Source organism: Hyperolius riggenbachi, chromosome 11, assembly GCF_040937935.1.
Source record: "Hyperolius riggenbachi isolate aHypRig1 chromosome 11, aHypRig1.pri, whole genome shotgun sequence".
Classification (NCBI taxonomy): Eukaryota; Metazoa; Chordata; class Amphibia; order Anura; family Hyperoliidae; genus Hyperolius; species Hyperolius riggenbachi.
In genome coordinates this window covers 117,044,443-117,068,083 of record NC_090656.1, presented here as the reverse complement: position 1 = coordinate 117,068,083, position 23,641 = coordinate 117,044,443, and the positions used below count along the sequence as shown (strand labels likewise).

Below are 23,641 nucleotides of genomic sequence, written 5' to 3'. Positions count from 1 at the left end.
CATGCAAGGCCTGGGTTGTTGTGTCTCACAAAGCGTGGCCTTCTCCTCCTGCGCCTCCTCCTGTTCCATCACGTCTGCTGCTGCTGGGTTAGCGTTGCCGCGTGGTCCCTGTTTATTGAACCACTTATCTTTATTACATTTATGACTGCATGGCGGTACAAAGCATGCTATCCGCACGCTTCTTGCCCTCATGCAAGGCCTGGGTTGTTGTGTCTCACAAAGCGTGGCCTTCTCCTCCTGCGCCTGCTCCTGTTCCATCACGTCTGCTGCTGCTGGGTTAGCGTTGCCGCGTGGTCCCTGTTTATTGAACCACTTATCTTTATTACATTTATGACTGCATGGCGGTACAAAGCCTGCTATCCGCACGCTTCTTGCCCTCATGCAAGGCCGGGGTTGTTGTGTCTCACAAAGCGTGGCCTTCTTCTCCTCCTGCGCCACCCTCCTCCTGTTCCATCACGTGTGCTGCTGCTGGGTTAGCGTTACCGGTCCCTTTTCCTGGAACCTCTTATATGTATTACATTTATGACTGCATGCCGACAAAAAACATGTTACCTGTGCAAAGAAAACAGACATTTCCCGCATTTAAAAGACAGTTTTCCCTTTGAAACTTTAAAATCGATTTTCTCAAAAACTATAAGCTCTTTTTGCTAATTTTTTTTTCCTCTTGTACCCACTCCCAAGGTGCACATACCCTGTAAATTTGGGGTATGTAGCATGCAAGGAGGCTTTACAAACCACAAAAGTTCGGGTCCCCATTGACTTCCATTATGTTCGGAGTTCGGGTCGAACACCCGAACATCGCGGCCATGTTCGGCCTGTTCGGCCCGAACCCGAACATCTAGATGTTCGCCCAACACTACTTAACGGGGGTCCCTGTTCCCCCAAATCCCCTCCGTAATGCGGGGGAGCGCTTCCTGGTTGGGGCAGGGCTAACCGCCGCAGCCCTGCCCCACGCGCGTCTGTCAGATGCGTATCTCCGCCTCTCCCCCGCCCCTCTCAGTCTTCCTTCACTGAGAGGGGCGGGGAGAGGCGGCGATGCGCGTCTGATAGACGCGCTGTGAGGCAGGGCTGCAGCCGTTAGCCCTGCCTCTAGGAAGGGCTAATCTACGACCAACTTGCGACCAAGATTTGCGGGGGGTGGGTTGGGGGGGTCAGGGACCCTCGTACAGCCGCGGGATAGCGGCGTTTTAGCAGGGGCACACATGCCCCTGCTATGTATGAGAGCTGAAGCGAGATTTAGTCTCGCTTCAGTGTCTCTTTAAAACCCAGGGGAGAATGCCATTGTGTCTCATAGAGTAAATTGTAACCAGAATCCAGGAAGGAGAAAGGAACTATTGTTACCTGAGGTTCTACTCCTAACCTTTTGAGCTAGTAGCAAGTTCCTATTTACTATAGTTAGCAATCTGGAAATTGAAATCTGGTCTGCAGACTTCCAATTGGAAGAGATTAATGATATACAGTAGCTACAATCAACATATGACCAATCTGGGGCTGAATATTTTTTGGGAGATCTTCTAATCCTACAATTAGTAAAGCTAATTGTGGAGTAATGTAAAAGTCTTGTTTAAAAAAATCTCCAAACTAGGGTTTCAATTTGTAGACTAAAATTAAAGAATAAGGGCACTCCCAAAAGATCAGAGCAGCATTCTGGGGGCAGAGGAGCAGTGCCAACACAATGGAGAAATACCTGCAGTAAAGGAAACACTCTTCCTTGGAGTATAATATTATTTATAGAGTATTTTACAGGATTGTTCCCAATGGGAATTACAGTTTTAGTTTAGTTTTAGAGTAGCATATTTCATTAATTGCGTAACAGATACTGGAACTTGGAGAGTGGAAACTGAAGGAGGTTCAAAACGTTGTACTATACTAAGATATCTGTGAAGGCCTTTAAAGTTCAACATTGCTAGTATGTGGCTAGGTAATTGAGTTAGACCTATACAATGCAATTCAATTGTGTCCATCCGCCAGTATACTGCACACGCCCAGCTATTTAACCACTTCACCACTGAGGGGTTTTACCCCCTGACCACCAGAGCAATTTTCACCTTTCAGCGCTCCTTCCATTCATTCGTCTATAACTTTATTATTACTTATCCCAATGAAATGAACTGTATCTTGTTTTTTTTGCCACCAATTAGGCTTTCTTTAGGTGGGACATTATGCCAAGAATTATTTTATTCTAAATGTGTTTTAGTGGGGAAATAGGAAAAAATGTGGGAAAAAATTATTATTTTTCAGTTTTCGGCCATTATAGTTTTTAAATAAAGCATGCTACTGTAATTAAAACCCATGAAATGTATTAACCCATTTGTCCCGGTTATAAAACCATTGAAATTATGTCCCTATCACAATGTTTGGCGACAATATTTTATTTGGAAATAAAGGTGCATTTTTTTCAGTTTTGCATCCATCCCTAATTACAAGCCCGCAGTTTATAAAGTAACAGTGTTATACCTTCTTGACATAAATATTTAAAAAGTTCAGTCCCTAAGGTAACTATTTATGCTTTTTTTTTATTGTATTTTTTTTTTTTTTATTACAAAAAAAAAATAAAAATTGGGGAGTGTGGGAGGTAATGAGTTAATTTATTGTGTAAATGTAATGTTTGTGTATGTAAAATGCTTTTAGGGTGTAGTTTACTATTTGGCCACAAGATGGCCACAGAGTGTTTGTTTACATGCGACATGTAAGCGTCCGGAAGGACGCTTACAGGAAGCAGTAGGAGGCTGGGAGACGCACAATGATCTCGCTGTTTCTGAAAGAAGCAGCAGATCATTGCGGGGGCTAGATCAACGAACGGGAATGGATTTTCCCGTTCATTGATCTCCGGGCGAGCGGGCGGCGGCGTGCACGAGCGGCGGGTGCGCGCGCACGAGCGGCGGGAGCGCGGACAGCGGCGGTAGCGCGGAAGGTACGGATTTCTCCGTCCCTGGTTTTTTAGGAGGGAAAAAGGGGCGGAGAAATTCGTACCGCTGGTGGTAAAGTGGTTAAATATTCAATGACAAAATCTGTTTGTATGCGTAAAAACAATTGTGAAGGAAATTAAGAAGTAAATGGCACTATCATGTGTATTTAGGGTTAGTGATTACATTTGCATGCAAAATTTTCTATGTGTAATCCACAAATTTTGTTTACGATTATGATACATAATTGCGAATTACGATGCGTAATTACGCAAAGGCGTAATTACTGCCCACCACTAGACATGAACCCTGCTGCATTGAGTCCAGCTGATGGAGTTGAATAGAGAGGCATAAGATTCCCTGATGCTATTCAAGGTGATAAGTAGCTTGCAGATGCAAGCTAAATAATCACCTTGCCGTCGCAAATCCTATTGCCAGATTGTGATACGTTTGTTACATGACTGTCAATGTATGGATATCCTTTCCTTTAATGTATGGGATTACTGTTCACGTATATATGTTAAATGTGTATTATCTTCTGTCTGGTACTGGATGGGTTAATTTAGTTCATCACAGCAACTGGAGAAGTTGCTGTAATTGTTGCTGTATTTTCTGCCCTTGTGCAGAACAAGAACGATGAATTGCTGTGCAATAAGTTACATTTCTTACATTTGCTCACATTCCTTGTCCACAAAGCAACATGTTCTTCTTGCCCTTGGGTAGAGGAGAAACATGTTCTGTTTACGCGCTGGATTGGCAACATATGGTCTTTCTGCGCTTGCGCGCAGTGAGAGCATGTTCTGATCACGTGCCAAAGTAGCAACATGTGGTCTTTCTGTGCTTGCGCGGAGTAAGATCATGTTGTGATCACGCGCTGAAGCAGCAGCATGTGTTCTTTCTGCGCTTGCGCAGAATAGAAACATGTTCTGATTAGCTGCTTATGCGCTTGCGCGGTTATGACGATTCTATCTGTTAAAGGCGGCGAAAACACTTTGACTTCGGGATCTTTCCAGATGATCAGCAGACGTGCTGTTCGTGTATGTTCCAGTTGTTTCCCCTTCGAGGTCGCTGAGGTCCCCCGATTCTCCCTGGGTGATGCTACAACAGCTTGGTAACGTGTTGATGCATGCTTCTAATTACTCAAACTAACTATGATTCTGCAGGCTTAGATAATATTGTAACAGGATTGCAGGACTAAATAAAACTATTCCTTTGAATAGAATATACATGTTTTGCAGCAATTTTGTTTATTCCCATCTTTGAATGGTGAGCGAAGTTAGAGGGTTTAAAAACCCTATTTGCTTAGGCAAAACACAGTTTCACTCGTGCGATGGCCAATTGTTAGGTAGCAGTACTCAGGAGTCTGGGAACTTTTATTTTCTTTTTTTGGAAGGGTCCAGGTCCAGTGCTATCTTCTCCGACTCTGAGGGCTTCGTGATCCCAGGTTGGTGCATGCTTTTAGCCGCTTTAGCAAGGCCACAGTAGGAGCACAGCTAAAACACGCCCATCTTCCTCTCTGTGTTAGGCCATAGGGCCATTTTATTGCTTTTCACCCTTAAGTCAGGTGGGACCGGATGGGTAATCTGACCTGATCACCACCCAGGCCACTCCCTCCCCCTAAAAAGGCACTATCCTGGCCCTATTTTCCCTCTTCTAGTAGTCAGTGTAGGGAGAGGAGCTGCTACTGCAGATACAGGTACAGTGGTAGATAGGCTGTATTGCAATATTGTGCTGTGCAGCTGCTTGCTAGGTGCTCTGCTTCTTGTAGACCACCAGCTAGCTAACCCCAATAATCCTTCTTAGGAGGACTCTTCTTCCTGACAACATAGGATGCATGTGTGATATTGTGCTGTGTAGTTGCTTCCCAGGTCCTCTGCTTCTTGTAATCCACCACAGGGGTGTTGCAAGGACCCTGAAAGATCTGGGGCACCCTAGGGCATCTAGGAGAAGGGAGGAGCTTCAAAAAATGGGCATGGCCATGACTGGATGCAGGCAAAGCCAACTTTATTGTAATACTGTAACTTAACGGTAGTTGGCCCTAGTTTCCTCCCCAAACACAGTTAGGCAAAGTAACCCTAAAGGTAATTAGACTTTTTCAACCCCCCCAAAACATGCACATAATTAGGCAGCATTTCCCCCATGATGTTAAGGCACAAGCGATTTGCGCCATGCATGTGCATCTGCCGGTCGAGACGTTGGTGGAGGGTGGATCCGGAAGGGCTAAGGCGAGGCATTGGACTAAAGAATGTCCACATGTCCGACATCACCATGAGATTGCTGGAGCGTCCTGTCCTTGCCTGCGTGGACATGGGAGGATTACTGGCAGTGGTACCTTTATTCCGTTGTGCTGTGACAACACCCTTAAACGCATTGTAAAGCATAGTTGCCAGCTTGTTCTGCAAGTGCTGCATCCTTTCTGCCTTCAGGTGAGTTGGTAACATCTCCGCCACTTTGTGCCTATACCGAGGGTCTAGAAGCGTGGCCACCCAGTACAGCTCATTCCCCTTGAGTTTTTTTATATGGGGGTCCCTCAACAGGCTAGACAGCATGAAAGACGCCATCTGCACTAAGTTGGATGCAGACGTACTATCCATCTCCTCTTGCTCTCCCTCAGTGATGTCAGCTAAGTTCTCCTCACCCCAGCCACGAACGATACCACAGGGAAGTTGAGCAGCACGAGCCCCCTGCGACGCCTGCTGTGGTTGTTTTTCCGCCTCATCCTCCTCCAAACCAACACCTTCATCATCATCTGACTCCTCTTCTCCACATTACTCTTCCCCCCCCCCCCCCCCCCTGTGCTGCTGCAGGTGTTGAGGAATCATCTGCTTCTGCTGAGAATTGATCCCACAACTTCCCCTCCTGTTCCTGTTCCTGGTCACGCTCCTCCACAGCTTGATCCACCACTCTACGCACGGCACACTCCAGGAAGAAGGCATACAGAATCAAGTTGCTGATGGCACCTTCACTGCGACTCACCAGGTTTGTCACCTCCTCAAACGGCCGCATGAGCCTGCAGGAATTTCGCATCTGTGTCCAGTACTTCGGCCAGAACATCCCCATCTCTCCAGACTGTGTCCTTTGACTATAGTTGTATAGATACTGTTTGACGGCTTTCCCCTGTTGTAGCAGGCGGTCCAGCATCAGGAGGGTCGAATTCCAGCGAGTCGGGCTATCACAAATCAGGCGTCTTACCGGCAAGTTGTTTCTCTGCTGTATATTGGCAAAGCGTGCCATGGCCATGTAAGACCGCCTGATATGCCCACACACCTTCCTGGACTGCTTTAGGACATCCTGTAAGCCTGGGTACTTAGACACAAATCCCTAAATTATGAGATTCAGAACATGTGCCATGCAGGGTACATGTGTCAACTTTCCCAAATTCAAAGCAGAAATGAGATTGCTGCCGTTGTCACACACCACGTTGCCGATCTCCAGTTGGTGCGGGGTCAGCCACTGATCCACCTGTTAGTTCAGAGCAGCCAGGAGAGCTGCTTCAGTGTGACTCTCCGCTTTGAGGCAAGACATGTCTAATATGGTGTGACACCGTCGTACTTGGCATACAGCATAGGTCCTTGGGAGCTGGGTCTGTGTAGCTGGAGAGGAGATCGCAGCACCAGTAGAGTTGAACTGCCACTCAGCCAAGGAGGAGGACAACAGCGAAGAGGATGTAGCAGGAGGAGAGGAGGTGGCAGCAGGCCTCCCTGCAAGCCGTGGGGGTGTCACTAGGTACGCTGCACAGCCACGTACTCCCTGCTTGCCAGCGGTCACCAGGTTGACCCAGTGGGCTGTGTAAGTAATGTACCTGCCCTGACCATGCTTGGCAGACCAGGCATCCGTGGTCAGATGGACCCTTGACCCAACGCTGTGTGCCAGAGATGACACCACTTGCCTCTCAACTTCATGGTACAGTTTGGGTATTGCCTTTTTTGAGAAATAATTGCGGCCTGGTATCTTCCACAGCGGTGTCCCAATGGCCACAAATTTACGGAAAGAGTCCACCAGCTGGTATGGTAACAGCCGGCGAGCTAACAGTTCCGCCAAGCTGGCTGTCAGACGCTAGGCAAGGGGGTGACTGGCAGACATTGGCTTCTTCTGCTCAAAGATTTCCCTCAAGGACACCTGGCTGCTGCTGTGGGCAGAGGAGCAGGAACTGCTCAAGGTGAGAGGCAGAGTGGAGGAGGGAGGCTGTGATTGTGAAGGTGCAAGGGAGAAAGCGGCTGAAGATGATGCACCTGAAGGAGGAAGAGGAGAAGGAGGGTTGCTTTGCTTTTGTGTGCTGCTTTTCCTCAGGTGCTCTTCCCATTGCAGTTTGTGCTTTTTCTGCAGGTGCCTTTGTAAGGCAGTTGTCCCTACATGGGTCAGTAACTACAGAGGGTGAAAAGTGAACAGGCACTGCTGAAAACGTAGCTTTTATTGACATCCAAGTTTAAAACATCTGCTTGTCAGGCATAACAACATTGCATAGGTGTGTGGGTAGAAATTGCACATACCATGTGGGTAAGAGCTGATCTTGGTGTGGTGGGTGCCGGGAGCAGGAGCCTAACAGCTGTTTCGCGCTGAGTGGCGCTTCTATGGTACTCGCAGGCTACCAATTGACGGCCCTTTGCAGTCAATTGAGCATGTGACGCGGGTTGAGATCGCCCTTCCGCTTCCTGAAAGTCACGTCGTGCACCCGTTGAGGCGTATATGCGTTCCAACGACGTAATATGGCGTGACCGACGTCAGCAATGCGTCCAAAACGTCACATCCTATTGGGCGACGCTGTGACATGTATTATGTCTATCGGGCGCAAGTACATGTTCCTCAGACTTCATAGAAACAACGAAAGTGACTCGGAATTTCGTTGTCAGTCTGAGGATCTAGGTTCGAGTCTAGTTGCAAGAGGCTATGAATCACAAGCTATTCAAGAGGCCTTTGCCAAGGCGAATACCCAAGACAGGAGGACTATTCTCCAGAGAAAAAATAAAAAAAGATGTAATCAGATGACTAATAAAATCAAAAACACCATTCTCCTTTGAATATAATAACATGGCTAATCAAATAAAAAAGACCATCATAAAAAATTGGGACATCCTACTGGGAGATCCATTCTTGAAAACTCTAGCGGATGAAGGACCCTTGTTCTCATTCAAGCGAGCACCAACAATTGACTCTCTTGTAAGTAGAAGTGAGTTTACCTCCCCAAGTGAAAGCGACTGGCTACGCAGGGGCCAACCGCGGGGCAGCCACAAATGTGGCAGATGTATACTCTGTCCGCAGATGGCGACAGGTACGCAGTATACGATTGGTCCAGAACGTCGTATAATACGCACATTTTTTACCTGTAAAACCAGATTTGTGGTGTGTATGCGCTGTGGTGCCCCTGTGGATGCTTTTATATAGGGGAAACCGCAAGGCCCATGAGTGAAAGATTTCGGGAACACTACAACTCCATCAAATCAGGAAAAGGATCACCACGGGTCATTGAACATATTAGATTAAACCACAAGGGCGACCAAAATGTACTTACTTTTGCAGGCCTCAACCAAGTCCCTCCCCTCTCTAGAGGAGGTGACCGAGAGAAGAAACTCAAACGTGAAGAGGCCCTCATGATCATGCGGACTAACACCATGGGGCCTCTCGGTATGAATGACCATTGCTTCCTAGATCCTTAACAAGCGCTCAGAACTATAGAGTAGTGAGAATGCAAGAGCACGCACTCCATATGGAAAAATGGAAAAAAAAGTTGATAATTTTATATTTTGGACACTAGATGGGGTTTCCCCACTAATCTGTGTCCAAGTTCTAGCACCCGATAGACATAATACATGTCACAGCATCACCCAATAAGATGCAACGTTTTGGATGCATTGCTGACATCGGTCGTGCCATATTACATCGTTGGAACGCATATGCGCCTCAATGACTTTCAGGAAGCAGAAGGGCGATCTCAAACTGCGTCACACGCCCAATTGACGGCAAAGGGCTACCGCCCCGCAGCCTCTGTAGAAGCGCTATTCGGCGCAAAATGGCCGTCAGGCTCCTGCTCCCGACACCCACCACACCAAGATCAGCTTTCACCCACATGGTATGTGCAATTACTACCCACACACCCATGCAATGTTGTTATGCCTGACAAGAAGATGTTTTAAACTTGGATGTAAATAAAAGCAACATTTTCAGCAGCGCCGGTTCACTTTTCACCCTCTATAGCTGCTGCATTACAAGTTTCTGACACCAGAGCACGCTGAAGTGGTGGTATTGCAGGGGGAGAGCTGTACTACTACCCCAACCCTGCTCGCAAAAGAAGTGATGTTTATGTAGTGCCAGCCCCTTTCCTTCTACAAAGTATCCGGTCCTTACGTGGGTGTTGGCCTATCCACGGCTAAATTTTTGGAGACAGAGAGAACAGATGGCATTGCTCTGATCTTTGGCATACACACTAAAAAATATCTACACCGCTGAGCCAGCCTGGGTTGTGGGCACTATGGTGGCCTCATCAGCTGACGTTGAAGGGCATGTTGGCTGGCTGTCCATAGGTGGCGATACATGGCACCGGACACTGCCACCAGCTGTTTCTGATGACAAGCTCCCCCTGTTTCTTTCAGGAACTCGTCTCCTCCTACTCCTCTCTGACTCCCCCTCTGAACTGTCCCCCTGGTCATCATGTCTCTTAGGATCCCACGTGGCATCCGTATCATCATAATCATCATAATCATCCTCCCCAGCTTTGCTTGCCTCAGACACCTCGTAAACTGCACCAACAGCGGATACTTCATCATTCTCCTCCTCACACCTTACGTCCATAGTGTCGCCTAACTCAGACATATGAGGTGGTGTAACTTGCTTAGCATCTTCATCTTGTTGTAACAAGAATCAGTGATTTCCCCACCAAATAACTCCTGCGAAGTGTCAAATGCAGCGGATGTGGTGCTAGTAGTAGCACTGGTGGCTGCGGAATATGAGGTGTTCTGTGTTAAATAGTCAACCACGTCCTGACAATCTTGGGAGTTGACGGGACGTGCCTTCTTCTGAGCACTGTACTTTGGGCCAGGGCCGCACGAAATCACGTCAGCACGACCTTAAACAGAAATGCTGGGTGGCCTTCCTCTGGGTCTGCCCCTGCCTCTACCTGTTTTGTCCAAATGGAGGGGATGAAGTGAAAGGTATGCACTGACTTGACTAATACAATGTGCAGTCACACAGGTGCAGTGAAAGGTATGCAGTGACTGGTATTACAATATAATGTGCAGCTGTCACACAGGTGCAGTTCACAGGTATGCTCGGAGTGGTATATTACACAGCGTGCGGTCACGCAGGTAGTGTGAACAATTATGCAATGACTGGTATTACAAATGTGCACCTGTCACACACAGACAAGTACCAGACAGGCACAATGTCACTGCTTGTGCTCACGTAGGTAGGTGGGTGCACTGAACAACAGGTAGGTATATGCAATGATGGGTATTACAATGTGCACCTGTCACACACACAGGTAGTCACTGAATGTGCTGGGCCTGGCAGTGGCACACACAGTAGGAATTACGAAGGCTGTCTATGCAACACAAGTGTCAGTGGGCCACACAAAAAAAAAAATAGATCACAAGAACAAGATTAGCTCTCAAAAGAGCTGTTGAGGGGTGCTTTCTTAGCAATGAGAATCAGCAAGGAGCAAGCTAAGAAGCCTACAAGAGCCTAACTAAGCTTTCCCTATAGGTCTCTGCACAGCAGCTCTCCCTTCTCTAATTACTGCAGGCACACGAGTGAGTGAAAAGGGTGACGCTGCCTGCCTTTTATAAGGGGGGTGGGGCTCCAGGAGGGAGTGTAGCCTGACTGGCTACAATGTGCCTGCTGACTGTGATGTAGAGGGTCAAAGTTGACACTCATGATGCTCTATGGGGGCGAATCGAACTTCCGTTCTCCGCGATCAGGAACCCTGGAAGTTCGCCGGTTCCCGTTCGCCGCCGAACCTTTCAGGCCATCTCTAATGATTACGACTTTTTCAGAATTTTCAACACTAAGCAGGATAGTGATATATTACAAAAGGATATCAACAGAATGACTATATGGGCAGGCATATGGCAGATTCAATTTCATGCTGCTAAAGGTAAGGTAATGTACCTTGGACGTACAAACGGTAGAGCACCACATAAAATGAATAACATACAGCTGGGAACATCAGCCTTTGAAAAGGAATACCGAATGATAAAAAGTTGAGCAAATGTACTCAATGCCAGGCAGCAGGAGCTAAAGCAAATACAATTTTGGGATGTATAAAACTTGTGAGGCCACATCTGGGGTATGAGATACAGTTTTGAGCACCACATTCTGGAAAGGATATTGACATTCTAGAACAGGTACAAAGAAGGGCAGCTAAATCAGAGGGAGGAAAGGAATGTCTCACTTTTGTAAGACTGGTCTAACTGAGCCTAATTTTCTTGGAAAAAAAGATGACTAAGAGGTGACTTGATTAACATGTATAAATACAGCAGAGTTTAATACCAAAGCTTGAAAGATAAGCATTTTCTCCCTAGTAGGGATGAGATTCCTCTGCAACACCCAGTCCCATGCACGCCCACAGGACTTCTCAAGAGCTGTTCCAACACTATGGAACTTCCTACCTCCACCCATTAGGGCAGCCCCCTCCTTCAACATCTTCAAGAAGGCCCTCAAAATTCACCTTTTCACTCTGGCTTACCACCCCTAACAAGTGCTCTAAACCCACAGCTGAACTCTGGTCCCCTACCTTTCGTATCCCTACCTCTCCCTCTAGATTGTAAGCCTTTGGGCAGGGACCTCCTTTTGTGTCCTTCCTGATCATGCACCTCCATTACTGTGCACCCACGCTATGCATTTAAGTGAACCTAACTTGCCTTATCTCCATGCTCCATCCAGTGACTGACTAAGCATTACCTTGTACTCATACTGTGCTGCGTGATATGGTTTTTCTGGTTTTCCTGCATTGTCATATAATTGTAGGTCACCCCTAAATATTGTCTTTAACCTAAACTAATGCCCAGCAGCGCTGCATAATATGTTGGCGCTTTATAAATACAATAAATAAATAATTCTAACTTTATGTTTTAAGATTTGTAAGAACTGGAAGCTTTAAACCAGTGGGCCACGGTAGGGGGGTAACTTGTTGCATTCCACATCATGCTCCACATCGTTTAGGTGCTTCTTCCTTTAAAGCCAGAAAGAGGAAGCATCAGAGTGATGTGGAATGCAAGGAGTTGACCCTCCTCCTTCTGCTACTACCCACAGGTGTAAAGTTTCTGTATCTTACAAAACTCAATAAATACATTTGGAACTCATACCTAGTCACAAAGGACGCATGAGCTGTGTATGGAGAAAAAAAATGTTTTTGACATCTATTTAGAAAGGGATTCTTTACAGTAAGAATGGTTAAAATGTGGGATATGTTACCACAGGAAATGCAGATAGATTCTATATCTGCATTTAGAGAGTGCTTGGAAGCATTCCTTGCATTGACAGACATCCACATAAAAATAACTAGATAATTCCAAACTGTCTTGATCCAAATGGCCTACGCCTTGTAAGAGGTGTTTTTTTTTTGCCCTTGTCTGGATCAACTGAGATTAGAGATGTCGCGAACCTCCGATTTTCGGGTCTATTTGAAAAGTGCTCCTGTAAAAAAGGGCTCCTGGTGTAGCCCATATGCCAACTTCGGCTACAAAGGGCAGTCTGGTGTAGCCCATATGCCAACTTCGGCTACAAAGGGCGCCTGGTGTAGCCCATATATGCCTAATTCGGCTACAAAGGGCACCTGGTGTAGCCGAAAAAGCTAGATTTAGTTTATTAGGCAAAATTTGTTGGGTTATAAAAGGGCTCTAGATATAGCTAAGAAAAGTGATTATTATGACCCAACTGCTTCCTACTCTCACACAGAACCCTCCCCCGATGATGCCTAACCCTAATCCCCTAGGAGGTGCCTAACCCTAAGACCCCCCCCCCCACCCCCTTGTGATGGCTAATCCTAACCTCCCCTGCACCCTCGAATCAAAAATCTCGCCTTTAAAAGGGTGCCCTTTTGTAGCAGAATCAAAAACCTTGTAGCCTAAAACCTTGTAGCTGAATAAAAAATATGGGCTACAAAGGGGTGCCTTTTTGTAGCCAAAAACCTTGTAGCCGAATAAAAATATGGGCTACAAAGGGGTGCCCTTTTGTAGCCGAAAACCTTGTAGTTGAATAAAAAATATGGGCTACAAAGCGGTGCCCTACAGTAGCCTAAAAAAAATTATGGGCTACAAAAGGGCGCCCGCTTGTAGCCTATATCAAAACTCCGGAGCCCTTTTCACCACCTTGTAGCCCATATTTGCAGAAATAACATTGATGTCTAGGGAGGAGCCCTTTTTATACAGGCAGCTCAGGAGCCCTTTTCAACGGATCCCTGTGTGGTGGGCAAGCACCCTAACTGCTGTACCACAACAGTACTAACTGAAGCTGGCCTAGCATTTACTATTTATGCTCAATGCAATAGAAACATTAGGTTGCTTAAAGACAACCTTAACTGAGAGTGATATGGATGTTTCCTGTAAACAATACCAGTTGCCTGGTAATGGCCTGGTAAGTAATGTCTGGATGGTGTAATGCTTAAAGGGAACATTAACTGAGAGTGATATGGATGTTTCCTGTAAACAATACCAGTTGCCTGGCAGTCCAGCCTCATTTAGTACTGTTGTGGTACAGCGGTTAGGGTGCTTGCCCACCACACAGTGAGACCCGGGTTCAAATCCCAGCCAATGTGAGTTGGCTTTTATGCTACAAATCCTTAAAGGGAACCTAAACGGTGAAGGATATGGATTTTTCCTTTTAAAATAATACCAGTTGCCTGAATCGCCTGGTGATCCTGTGTCTCTAATACTTTTAGCCACAGCCCCTGAACAAGCATGCAGATCGGGTGCTCTGGATGAAATCAGACTGGATTAGCTGCATGCTTGTTTCAGGGTGTGATTCAGCCACTATTGCAGTCACAGAGATCAGCTGGACTGCCAGGCAACTGGTATTGTTTACAGGAAACATCCATATCACTCTCAGTTAAGGTTCCCTTTAAGCAACCTAATGTTTCTATTGCATTGAGCATAAATAGTAAATGCTAGGCCAGCTTCAGTTAGTACTGTTGTGGTACAGTGGTTAGGGTGACTTGCCCACCACACAGTGAGATCTGGGTTCGATTCCCAGCCATGGTATGTAAACTGGTTTTTGAAATAGTATAATTTCCTGGCAGATGAGACCCTCCTCCCTCTGGTAGGAGGGAGGAGAGAATAGGTAAAAGGGTGGAGGGAAGCAGCTGTCCCTTAACTAATTAGTGTAGGCAGACAAGTGCGTGAAATGGCATAAGAACCTTGCTTGGAGGGAGGGAGGGAGGGAGGGAGGGGGCGGGCCTCCAGCAGTGAGAGCAGTGTGTTTGGCCATAATGTGACTGCTGACTGTGATGTAGAGGGTCAAAGTTTTGCTCAATACAGCATTATGGGTCGAATCGAACGTCCGCAAAAGTTCGCCTGGTGCAGGCAAACGCGAACCCCCAAAGTTCGCCGGCGAACAGTTCGCTACATCTCTAACTGAGATATGTAAGTGAGGTACAGTGTTAAAAATTATTGTATTATTATTATATTTCTTTTTCTAGTTGAACTTGATAGATGGATGTCTTTTTTAACTTGTTTCAGCTAAGGAATCTCCTCTTCCACAGCAGAGCTGCTAATTTGTAAACACATGATGTTAACAATGTGTCTTCTTTCATGAAAGCAGGAAGTAGACACACTGCAGATTTATTACAGGATTTGTATCAGCTGTAACAAAGAAATGTCTTTCTTTAAAGGTTATTATGCTGTTGTGTATCTTATAGAGCAGAGAGGAAGTTCTGAGTTCAGGTCCACTTTGTTGTCACATCCTTCCCTTATGCCACTTACCTGACAATGACAAGCTTTAAAAGTGTCACTGAGTATCACGCTGCATTGCCTTTCTGCCCATGATTTCCTGTGTGTATTTATGTCACACGGCTCTACTATATCGTCAATGTCAGGACATGATGGTGACAGTTTCCAGCTGTTACCAAATTCAATAACATCCTCCACAGTAAGGTGCCCTCTTGTATTAAAGTCATTGTTTGAGTTGCCATCAAAATTTCCACAGAGCCCACAGACTTTATCCTGTAAATTAAAAAAAAAAAAAATAAAGAACATAAGCAATTAACAAAGTAATGATTAATCAGAGCATTATTTCAGCTTGGTTACGCTGTATTTGGAATGGAGAAGCAGTGGAAAGGCAAGGCACCAACTGTGTTTACAGGCAGAAATAAATCCAATGGTAAGGCCTCGTTCACATCTAAAATCGAAATCGCTGATGGCAGCAATTTTCGATTTTGTGGGCAGTTCATTTTCTCCTCCCAGCGCTCGGGAGGGCTCTGCGTTTTTTGTTTTTTTTAAAGCGCTTTTGCAGAGCGATTGCGTTTTTTCACTCCCTGATGCAAGATCCGTAAAATAATAAATACAATGTATTTATTCTTCAAAACGCTCACGTAATCGCTGCACAAATCGATTTTGTGAGCGTTTTGCGTTTTTCCTATACCGTCCATTGAGGCAAAATGCCTCAAAAATGGTACAGGCACCGCTTTACTGAGCGGATCGGAAACAAACCATTAAGATGTGAACTCTCTCATAGGGAATCATTGCACAAGCGTTTAGAGGGCAATTTTGAAAATCGCCTGCGCCTTGAAAAAAGGGCAAAAACGCCCTTAGTGTGAACGAGCCCTAAAAGATGAGTGGATGATGTCCAAACAGGTGGGGGAGGAGGGGCGATCCTAGAGGCTGACAGCTGTTTTGTGTCTAGACAATGTTTTCTCACAGTCGTTTGTTTTTAGCTACCAAAAAGGCTGTTGTCACTCAGATCCCCAACATAACAACCATGGGAATCCTTTCCATCTCTTTCGGCATGTCAGTTTGTCCCATTTGTTTTATTGCAGTGATAATCATAATGTGCTAATTGTGATTTCATGAAATTTTGCATACTTTGCATAATTTGCATAATTTGTAATGGAAAATAGTAATTGCAAGAAATTAATTAATTTTTCGTACTTATGACTATATTCGTAACTACCATTATTTTTATTTATTTACCTAATTACAGAAAATTATGATTTCGTGTATAATTTGGCGTTACGTGTAATTTCATAATGTCATTTAATTTTTTGTAATAGTGAAATTTAGTGAAATTTCTGAAAATTACAAGTAACATGAAAATACAATTTAATGCAAAATTACATTGCAGCATTATGAACAACAACACATTTATTATGATTTTCCCAAAAATGATGAAATTATGTTTTTTTCATTGTAATTGCAAATAAGGTTGTAAAATTATGCAAATGTGAATTTTCGTTTCATCGCTATTTTACTGTTCAATAAACTGTCTGCAAATTAAAGCAAAGCAAATTAAAGTTGGTGCCTTGCCTTTCCACTTCTTTTCCATACTACATTGTAATTATTTATGGACCCTTAACCTAGAAAATTTCTTGGACATTACTGGATGCCTATGTTTTAAAACTCAGGCTCTCCTGCCATATTCATTGTGTGTATAAAAAGCACAGACATTCCACAATGATTAGATTTTACAGTAACTGGCCAATAGAGTGTCAAAGGATATGCAGGAAATGAAAATGACTTTCAAAGGCTCCCCATCTACCAGGTAGCACATTTAGGACCATAGAGATGGGAGGGACGAGAAAATCGAAAGGCAACTGCTGCAGGAACCTCAATAACACTTACCAGAAGAGCAATTTTGGTTTGTTGTTAGTAACCCAACACCACAGATTACTAATGACTTCAAAAGCAATGTCAGGGTACACGTGTGCATATACTAAATTTACACTTGAGACAATAGGAGTGATCATTTTGGTCTCCTGAAATCTACTGTGTCACTCTTAAAATATTCAACTAAATTCCAAAGAATGTTGCCTTTCAACTAGAGATGTCGCGGACATAGAATTTTCCGTTCACAAACGGCAAACGCGAACTTCCGCAAATGTTCGCGAACAGACGAATCTGGCGAACCGCCATAGACATCAATGGGCAGGCAAATTTTAAAACCTACAAAGACTGTTTCTGGCCGCAAAAGTGATAAAAAAAAAGTTGTTTGAAGGGGTCTAATATCTGGACAGGGGCATGCCGGAGGGGATCCATGCCAAAAGTCCCACCAAAAATTGCGGAGTTGACGCAAAGTCGGATTTTAATCCCTAAAGGGCAGAAATCACATTATGCACAGCTCTGGGTGTCAGTGGGTAGTGTAGTGTCTCACACAGAGAAATGCATTAGTACTATCAGAATACAGTAAAATAATAATGTACTGGAGTGGTCCTGTGCCTGCAACTTAATGAGGTAGCAGCAGTAGTGTGCACACAGCTCTAGGTGTCAGTGGGCTGTGGAGTGTCACACACAAAAAACACAGGAGACCGATGTGCTGGCCCCCCTCAACAGGGCTGTTTGGGATTCTTTCACAGCAAGTGAGGAATAAGAACACAGGCCTGCTCTCAATAACAGTCAGTAGCCAGCAGAGAATTGATCCAATATGGCCACCGCAACTGCTTTTTGCTTAGGGGGTGGGGGGTCCAGGAGGGGCTGCTAGCTGAATGGCTGCCATGTGTCTGCTGACTGTGAGGTAAGGGGTCAAAGTTAAGCTCAATGATAATTTATAGGGGGCGAACTGAACACGCCAAATGTTCGCTGCTCGCCGTGAATGCGAACAGCGGATGTTTGCAGAATACTGCTCGCCGGTGAACAGGTAGGACCATCTCTAGTTTCAACTTAAGCCTGCAGCTGCAATCATTTTCCTCTATGTGTCACTCTTCCCCCCATACAGAGATAACAATGATAAAGATGAAATGCAAATATACAAATAGTACCTGATAATCATCTGTGATAGTTATAGTGAGCGATGTCTTTTTATCCCAAATCAAGACAATTCCAATAGATACTTTAATTGTTAAATAAAGACTGTTATTTTGGATCTGAAAAGGTGCTTCCGTTCCTTCATAGTCACCATTAACGGATACATCGCCATCCTCAAGAGTCATGATAAAGTCCTATAAATATTAAAGCTGAGTTAAAACCAAATTAAGAAAGTGACTGCATAGAACATAATGACGGCAGTAGAAGGAGTTTAGATTTGCATGTCTTGCAGTGATAACCTGTTCTGTTGGCATGTAATAAGTCTAAAAACTGTTGGGGTGCATGACCATGCAGGACAATAAGCAAAGCATCATTACCCTGCAATTAGCATGTATGTCTAGGACAGAGGTCAAGGTTCTGCCCTCTGTACTATCTCTGTGCAATTTATTAAATACATAACAAGCGACAATGCCACCTGATTGGGGAAAAATACAAATAACTTACTTATGAAGGGAAAGGGGCAGCAAGTGTGTCAACCTGCGGCATGTACAATTCATAATGACACTTTAGTTATTCATAAGGTTCTCTGAGCTAGGGATTAACCCCTTGTCCCTCAACATGGGGAGAACTCATAAAGTACCATCAATTAGGCTTCTAAGGGCTATGTGCTTAGTGGTTCCTCTCTTCTGTACATGTCTGGATAAGGAGTTAAAGAGACACTGAAGCGAAAAAAAAATTATGATATTATGATTTGTATGTGTAGTACAGCTAAAAAATAAAACATTAAGATCAGATATATCAGTCTAATTGTTTCCAGTACAGGAAGAGTTAAGAAACTCCAGTTGCTATCTCTATACAAAAAAGCCATTAAGCTGTATGACTTTCAAAGTCATGGGGAGGGCTGTTTTCTGACTTTGATTATCTCAACAGTTAGTTAACTATTTACTTTTTCTCTGCCAGAGGAGAGGTCATTAGTTCACAGACTGCTCTGAAAGAATAATTTTGAATGCTGAGTGTTGTGTAATCTGCGCATATTATAGAATGATGCAATGTTAGAAAAAGAACTATATACCTGAAAATAAAAATATGAGAATATTTTCTTTGCTGCTAATCTTCTAGTAATTATTCATAGTACACAACCAATTCATTATATCATATATTTTTTTTCGCTTCAGTGTCTCTTTAACTTTGAAGGGGAGCTACACAATTTTTCTATTCAAAACATCTAAATATTTTAATCACATGATATCAGATGTTGATCTAGTCACTGTTTGCAAGAATTAAAAACAAATTACCTATTGTTTAAAAATCAGCAACGCCACCTAATTGCACATCCTCCACCTGTGGCAATAAAACCTATAGTGATGGTAAAGGGTCCATTAATAAAAATCTGAGGTGTCATTATAGTCCATGGAGGCTTTTTTTTAATGCACTTGTTGGTAAAAAGAGAATGGAGGTGTCCAAAAGAATATAATTAGAAACAGTTTAAAATGAAGGTAGGTATTGGCTTACCTTCAATGACAAGTGTTTCATAAAAAGGCACTCTGAGCTCCCAACTGCTGTTAACAAGGTATATTACCTTGAGAAAGTGGTTTCAGGCCACAAAACACATTGTTTTTAGACCTGTGTAATAACTGTGCTTAATTATTTAACAGTTGTCATCACTGAAGGTAAGCCAACACTTACCTTTGTTTTAAACATTTCAAAATGATTTTATATACTTTTGGGGGCCTCCATTCCCTAGTTACAAGTGTTTCCACCCCAGTTGGGCAGTTGGGGGAAAATTTTAGATTTTACAATTTACATTTATTTTTTTTCTTGTAGAAGTGACCATACTCACATCACCAAAGGCTGAGTGGGGACTTCCCCATCATGCTTTTAAATTGGTTGCATGTTGGGCAACCAGGTAAGAGTGAGTACCCATTTACTGTAATTTATTGATACTGATCAAAGACACTTCGTTCAGTGGCTTACCGGGGCCCTTTGGCCAGAGAGGTCCTTCAACATGGGCAGCACTTCTATAGATGTTTTGAACGGGGTAATGATTAACAAACTGTACCCCATACCCTGCTTGTACCTCTAATAATGTGACTGTCCTTGACAAGTTTTGGTGCAGCATATCAATTGTTGTATAGAGTGCTTGGGGGGCTTAATGTAAAACTTGCACTGAGGCCCAAAGCTCCTTAAGGTGGCCATACATGGTACAATTTTTCAATTAGATAATTTAGTTCAATTATTCCGTTAGATCGAATATAAAGATTTTTCCAGCATGTCCGATCATTTTTCCCGAAAAAACGGGATAATCGTTCGAATTTCTTGATCGAAAAAAAAAATATTTTCAACTTTCATTCAATTCGATCATTTAGATCGAATAAACGGGAAAATCGAACGTTTTTATTGTATCGTGTATGGGCACCATTAGTTATGCCAATGCTCCCATTGTTCCCTTGTTATCTTTTTTTTTTTTTTTGCTTTGATTCTCTGCATATTACGAAATCCCCAAATGTGTACAATAGGCTAGACTTCAGGAATCAGATAAAAGTAAGATATTTTCAGATACTACCAATATTTAAGAAACCTGAACTTTTACTAAAATAAAGATGTTTGATAGTTTCACTTTTTTGTGTAAGTGCACCATAATACTATCCTATTAATATAACCATCTACTTAACTACCTGGCGACCGCCCCACGCCAATGGGCATGGCCGCGGCGGCAGCCCCAGGACTTCCTAACACCAATTGACGTCAAGTCCTGGGGCTGCAGTTTGCAGGAGATCGCACGCAGGCTGCGCGCGCATCTCCTGCTTGAGGGGCGGAGCTCCGCCCCGCCTTCAGTCTCCGAGCGGCGAGCCGCTCTGGAGACTGTTAGATGGCGAAACCACCGTCTAATTACCATGTACAGCGCTGCGATCAGCAGCAGCTCTGTACTGGGGACAGCCGTGTGACACGGCTGTCCCCCTGAGGCATAAGAGAGCGATCGGCCTATGAGAGCTGATCGCCAGGATTGACTGGCTGGGGGGAGGAAAGGCTTTGAAAATAAATAAATGAATAGTAAAAAATTATAATAAAATAAAGTTACAAATATTTATTTGATAAAAATAAACACTGGGGGGGGGGGGGGCGATCAGATCCCACCAACAGAAAGCTCTGTTGGTGGGGAGAAAAGGGGGGGGGGGGATCACTAGTGTGCTGTGTTGTGCGGCTCTGCAGCATGGCCTTAAAGCTGCAGTGGCCAATTTATTAAAAAATAGCCTGGTCTTTAGGAGGGTTTAGCACTGTGGTCCTGAAGTGCTTAACCACTTAACGACCGCCCACTGCACAGGGGCGGCCGGAAAGTGGATCCCGCAAGGACCGCCGCATGCACAGAGGTCCTCCACCGGGGATCGATGGCCGGGGACTTAGACTCCAGCCCCCGGCCAATTGGCAGCGCCGGCGGGCGGAGGAAATCCGGAATCGACCTAAATTAAGTGTATAAAGCACTTTGCTAGGTAAACAAAGTGCTTTATACACGCTTCCTCCTCGCCTCGTGGTCTCATTGTTCCAGAGACCACCAGCGAGGAGGAAGCAGTAGTAAGTATACACCACACATTTTTTTTTTTGCCCACAGCCCCCCTGATCTCCCACCCCAGCCTTCAGACACCCCCCAGAACACTGTTTGCACCCAATCACCACCCTAATCACCCATCAATCACTCCCTGTCACTATCTGTAAACGCTATTCTTTTTTTTATCCCCTAATCTGCCCCCTGCTCCCTCCTGATCACCCCCCCACACCCCTCAGATTCTTCCCAGACCCCCCTGTGTACTGTATGCCTCTATCCCCCCTGATTCCCTGTCAATCACCTGTCAATCACCCCCTGTCACTGCCACCCATCAATCAGCCCCTAACCTGCCCCTTGCGGGCAATCTGATCACCCGCCCACACCAATAGATCGCCCGCAGATCCGACGTCAGATCACCTCCCAAGTGCATTGTTTACATCTGTTCTCTACCCTTAACACCCACTAATTACCCATCAATCACCCATCAATCACCCAATATCACCACCTGTCACTGTTACCCATCAGATCAGACCCTAATCTGCCTCTTGTGGGCACCCAATCACCCACCTACACGCTCAGATTGCCCTCAGACCCCCCCTTATCAATTCGCCAGTGCATTATTTACATCTGTTCTTCCCTGTAATAACCCACTGATCACCTGTCAATCACCTGTCAATCACCCATCAATCACCCCCTGTCACTGCCACCCATCAATCACCCCCTGTCACTGCCACCCATCAATCAGCCCCTAACCTGCCCCTTGCGGGCAATCTGACCACCCACCCACACCAATAGATCGCCCGCAGATCGGACGTCAGATCACCTCCCAAGTGCATTGTTTACATCTGTTCTCTACCCTAAACACCCACTAATTACCCATCAATCACCCCCTGTCACTGCCACCTATCAGATTAGACCCTTATCTGCCCCTAGGGCACTCAATCACCCGCCCACACCCTCAGAACGCCCTCAGACCCCAGCCCTGATCACCTCGCCAGTGCATTGCTTGCATCTATTTCCCCCTCTAATCACACCTTATGACACCCATCAATCACCTCCTGTCACCCCCTAGCACACCTACCCATCAGATCAGGCCCTAATTTGCCCCGTGTGAGCTCCTGATCACTCGGCCAAACCCTCAGATCCCCCTCAGACCCCCTTCTGATCACCTCCCCAGTGCATTGATTGCATCTATTTTCCCCTCTAACCACCCCCTGAGACACCCATCAATCACCTCCTGTCACCCCCCTAGCACTCCTATCCATCAGATCAGGCCCAATACAACCTGTCATCTAAAAGGCCACCCTGCTTATGACCGGTTCCACAAAATTCGCCCCCTCATAGACCACCTGTCATCAAAATTTGCAGATGCTTATACCGCTGAACAGTCATTTTGAGACATTTGGTTTCCAGACTACTCACGGTTTTGGGCCGTAAAATGCCAGGGCGGTATAGGAACCACACAAGTGACCCCATTTTAAAAAAAAGACACCCCAAGGTATTCTGTTAGGCGTATGACGAGTTCATAGAAGATTTTATTTTTTGTCAAAAGTTAGCGGAAATTGATTTTTATTGTTTTTTTTTCACAAAGTGTCATTTTTCACTAACTTGTGACAAAAAAATAAAATCTTCTATGAACTTGCCATACACCTAACGGAATACCTTGGGGTGTCTTATTTCTAAAATTGGGTCACTTGTGGGGTTCCTATACTACCCTGCCATTTTAGGGGCCCTAAACCGTGAGGAGTAGTCTAGAAAAAAATGCCTCAAAATGACCTGTGAATAGGACGTTGGGCCCCTTAGCGCACCTAGGCTGCAAAAAAGTGTCACACATGTGGTACCGCCGTACTCAGGAGAAGTAGTATAATGTGTTTTGGGGTGTATTTTTACACATACCCATGCTGGGTGGGAGAAATCTCTCTGTAAATGGACAATTGTGTGTAAAAAAAATCAAACAATTGTCATTTACAGAAATATTTCTCCCACCCAGCATGGGTATGTGTAAATATACACCACAAAACACATTATACTACTTCTCTTGAGTACGGCGGTACCACATGTGTGGCACTTTTTTGCACGCTAACTGCGCTAAGGGCCCAAAGTCCAATGAGTACCTGTAGGATTTCGCAGGTCATTTTGCGACATTTGGTTTCAAGACTACTCCTTTAGGGCCCCTAAAATGCCAGGGCAGTATAGGAACCCCACAAATGACCCCATTTTAGAAATAAGACACCCAAAGGTATTCCGTTAGGAGTATGGTGAGTTCATAGAAGATTTTATTTTTTGTCACAAGTTAGCGGAAAATGACACTT

The 23,641-nt window shown here is 44.8% G+C and overlaps 1 protein-coding gene across 1 annotated transcript in view; it reads right to left on the bottom strand.

The window, feature by feature from the left end:
- The window catches only part of LOC137537854 (mucin-2-like), a 59,123-nt gene extending 41,150 nt beyond the window's left edge, over window positions 1–17,973 (bottom strand). The window contains exons 1-2 of the mRNA XM_068259805.1: window positions 17,803–17,973; window positions 14,816–15,055 (exon numbers count right to left, since the gene is read on the bottom strand). Of these exons, the coding sequence (XP_068115906.1) occupies window positions 14,816–15,055; window positions 17,803–17,973 (411 nt within the window). The remainder of the gene's footprint in view (window positions 1–14,815; window positions 15,056–17,802) is intronic.
- Between the last annotated feature and the right edge of the window lie 5,668 nt (window positions 17,974–23,641).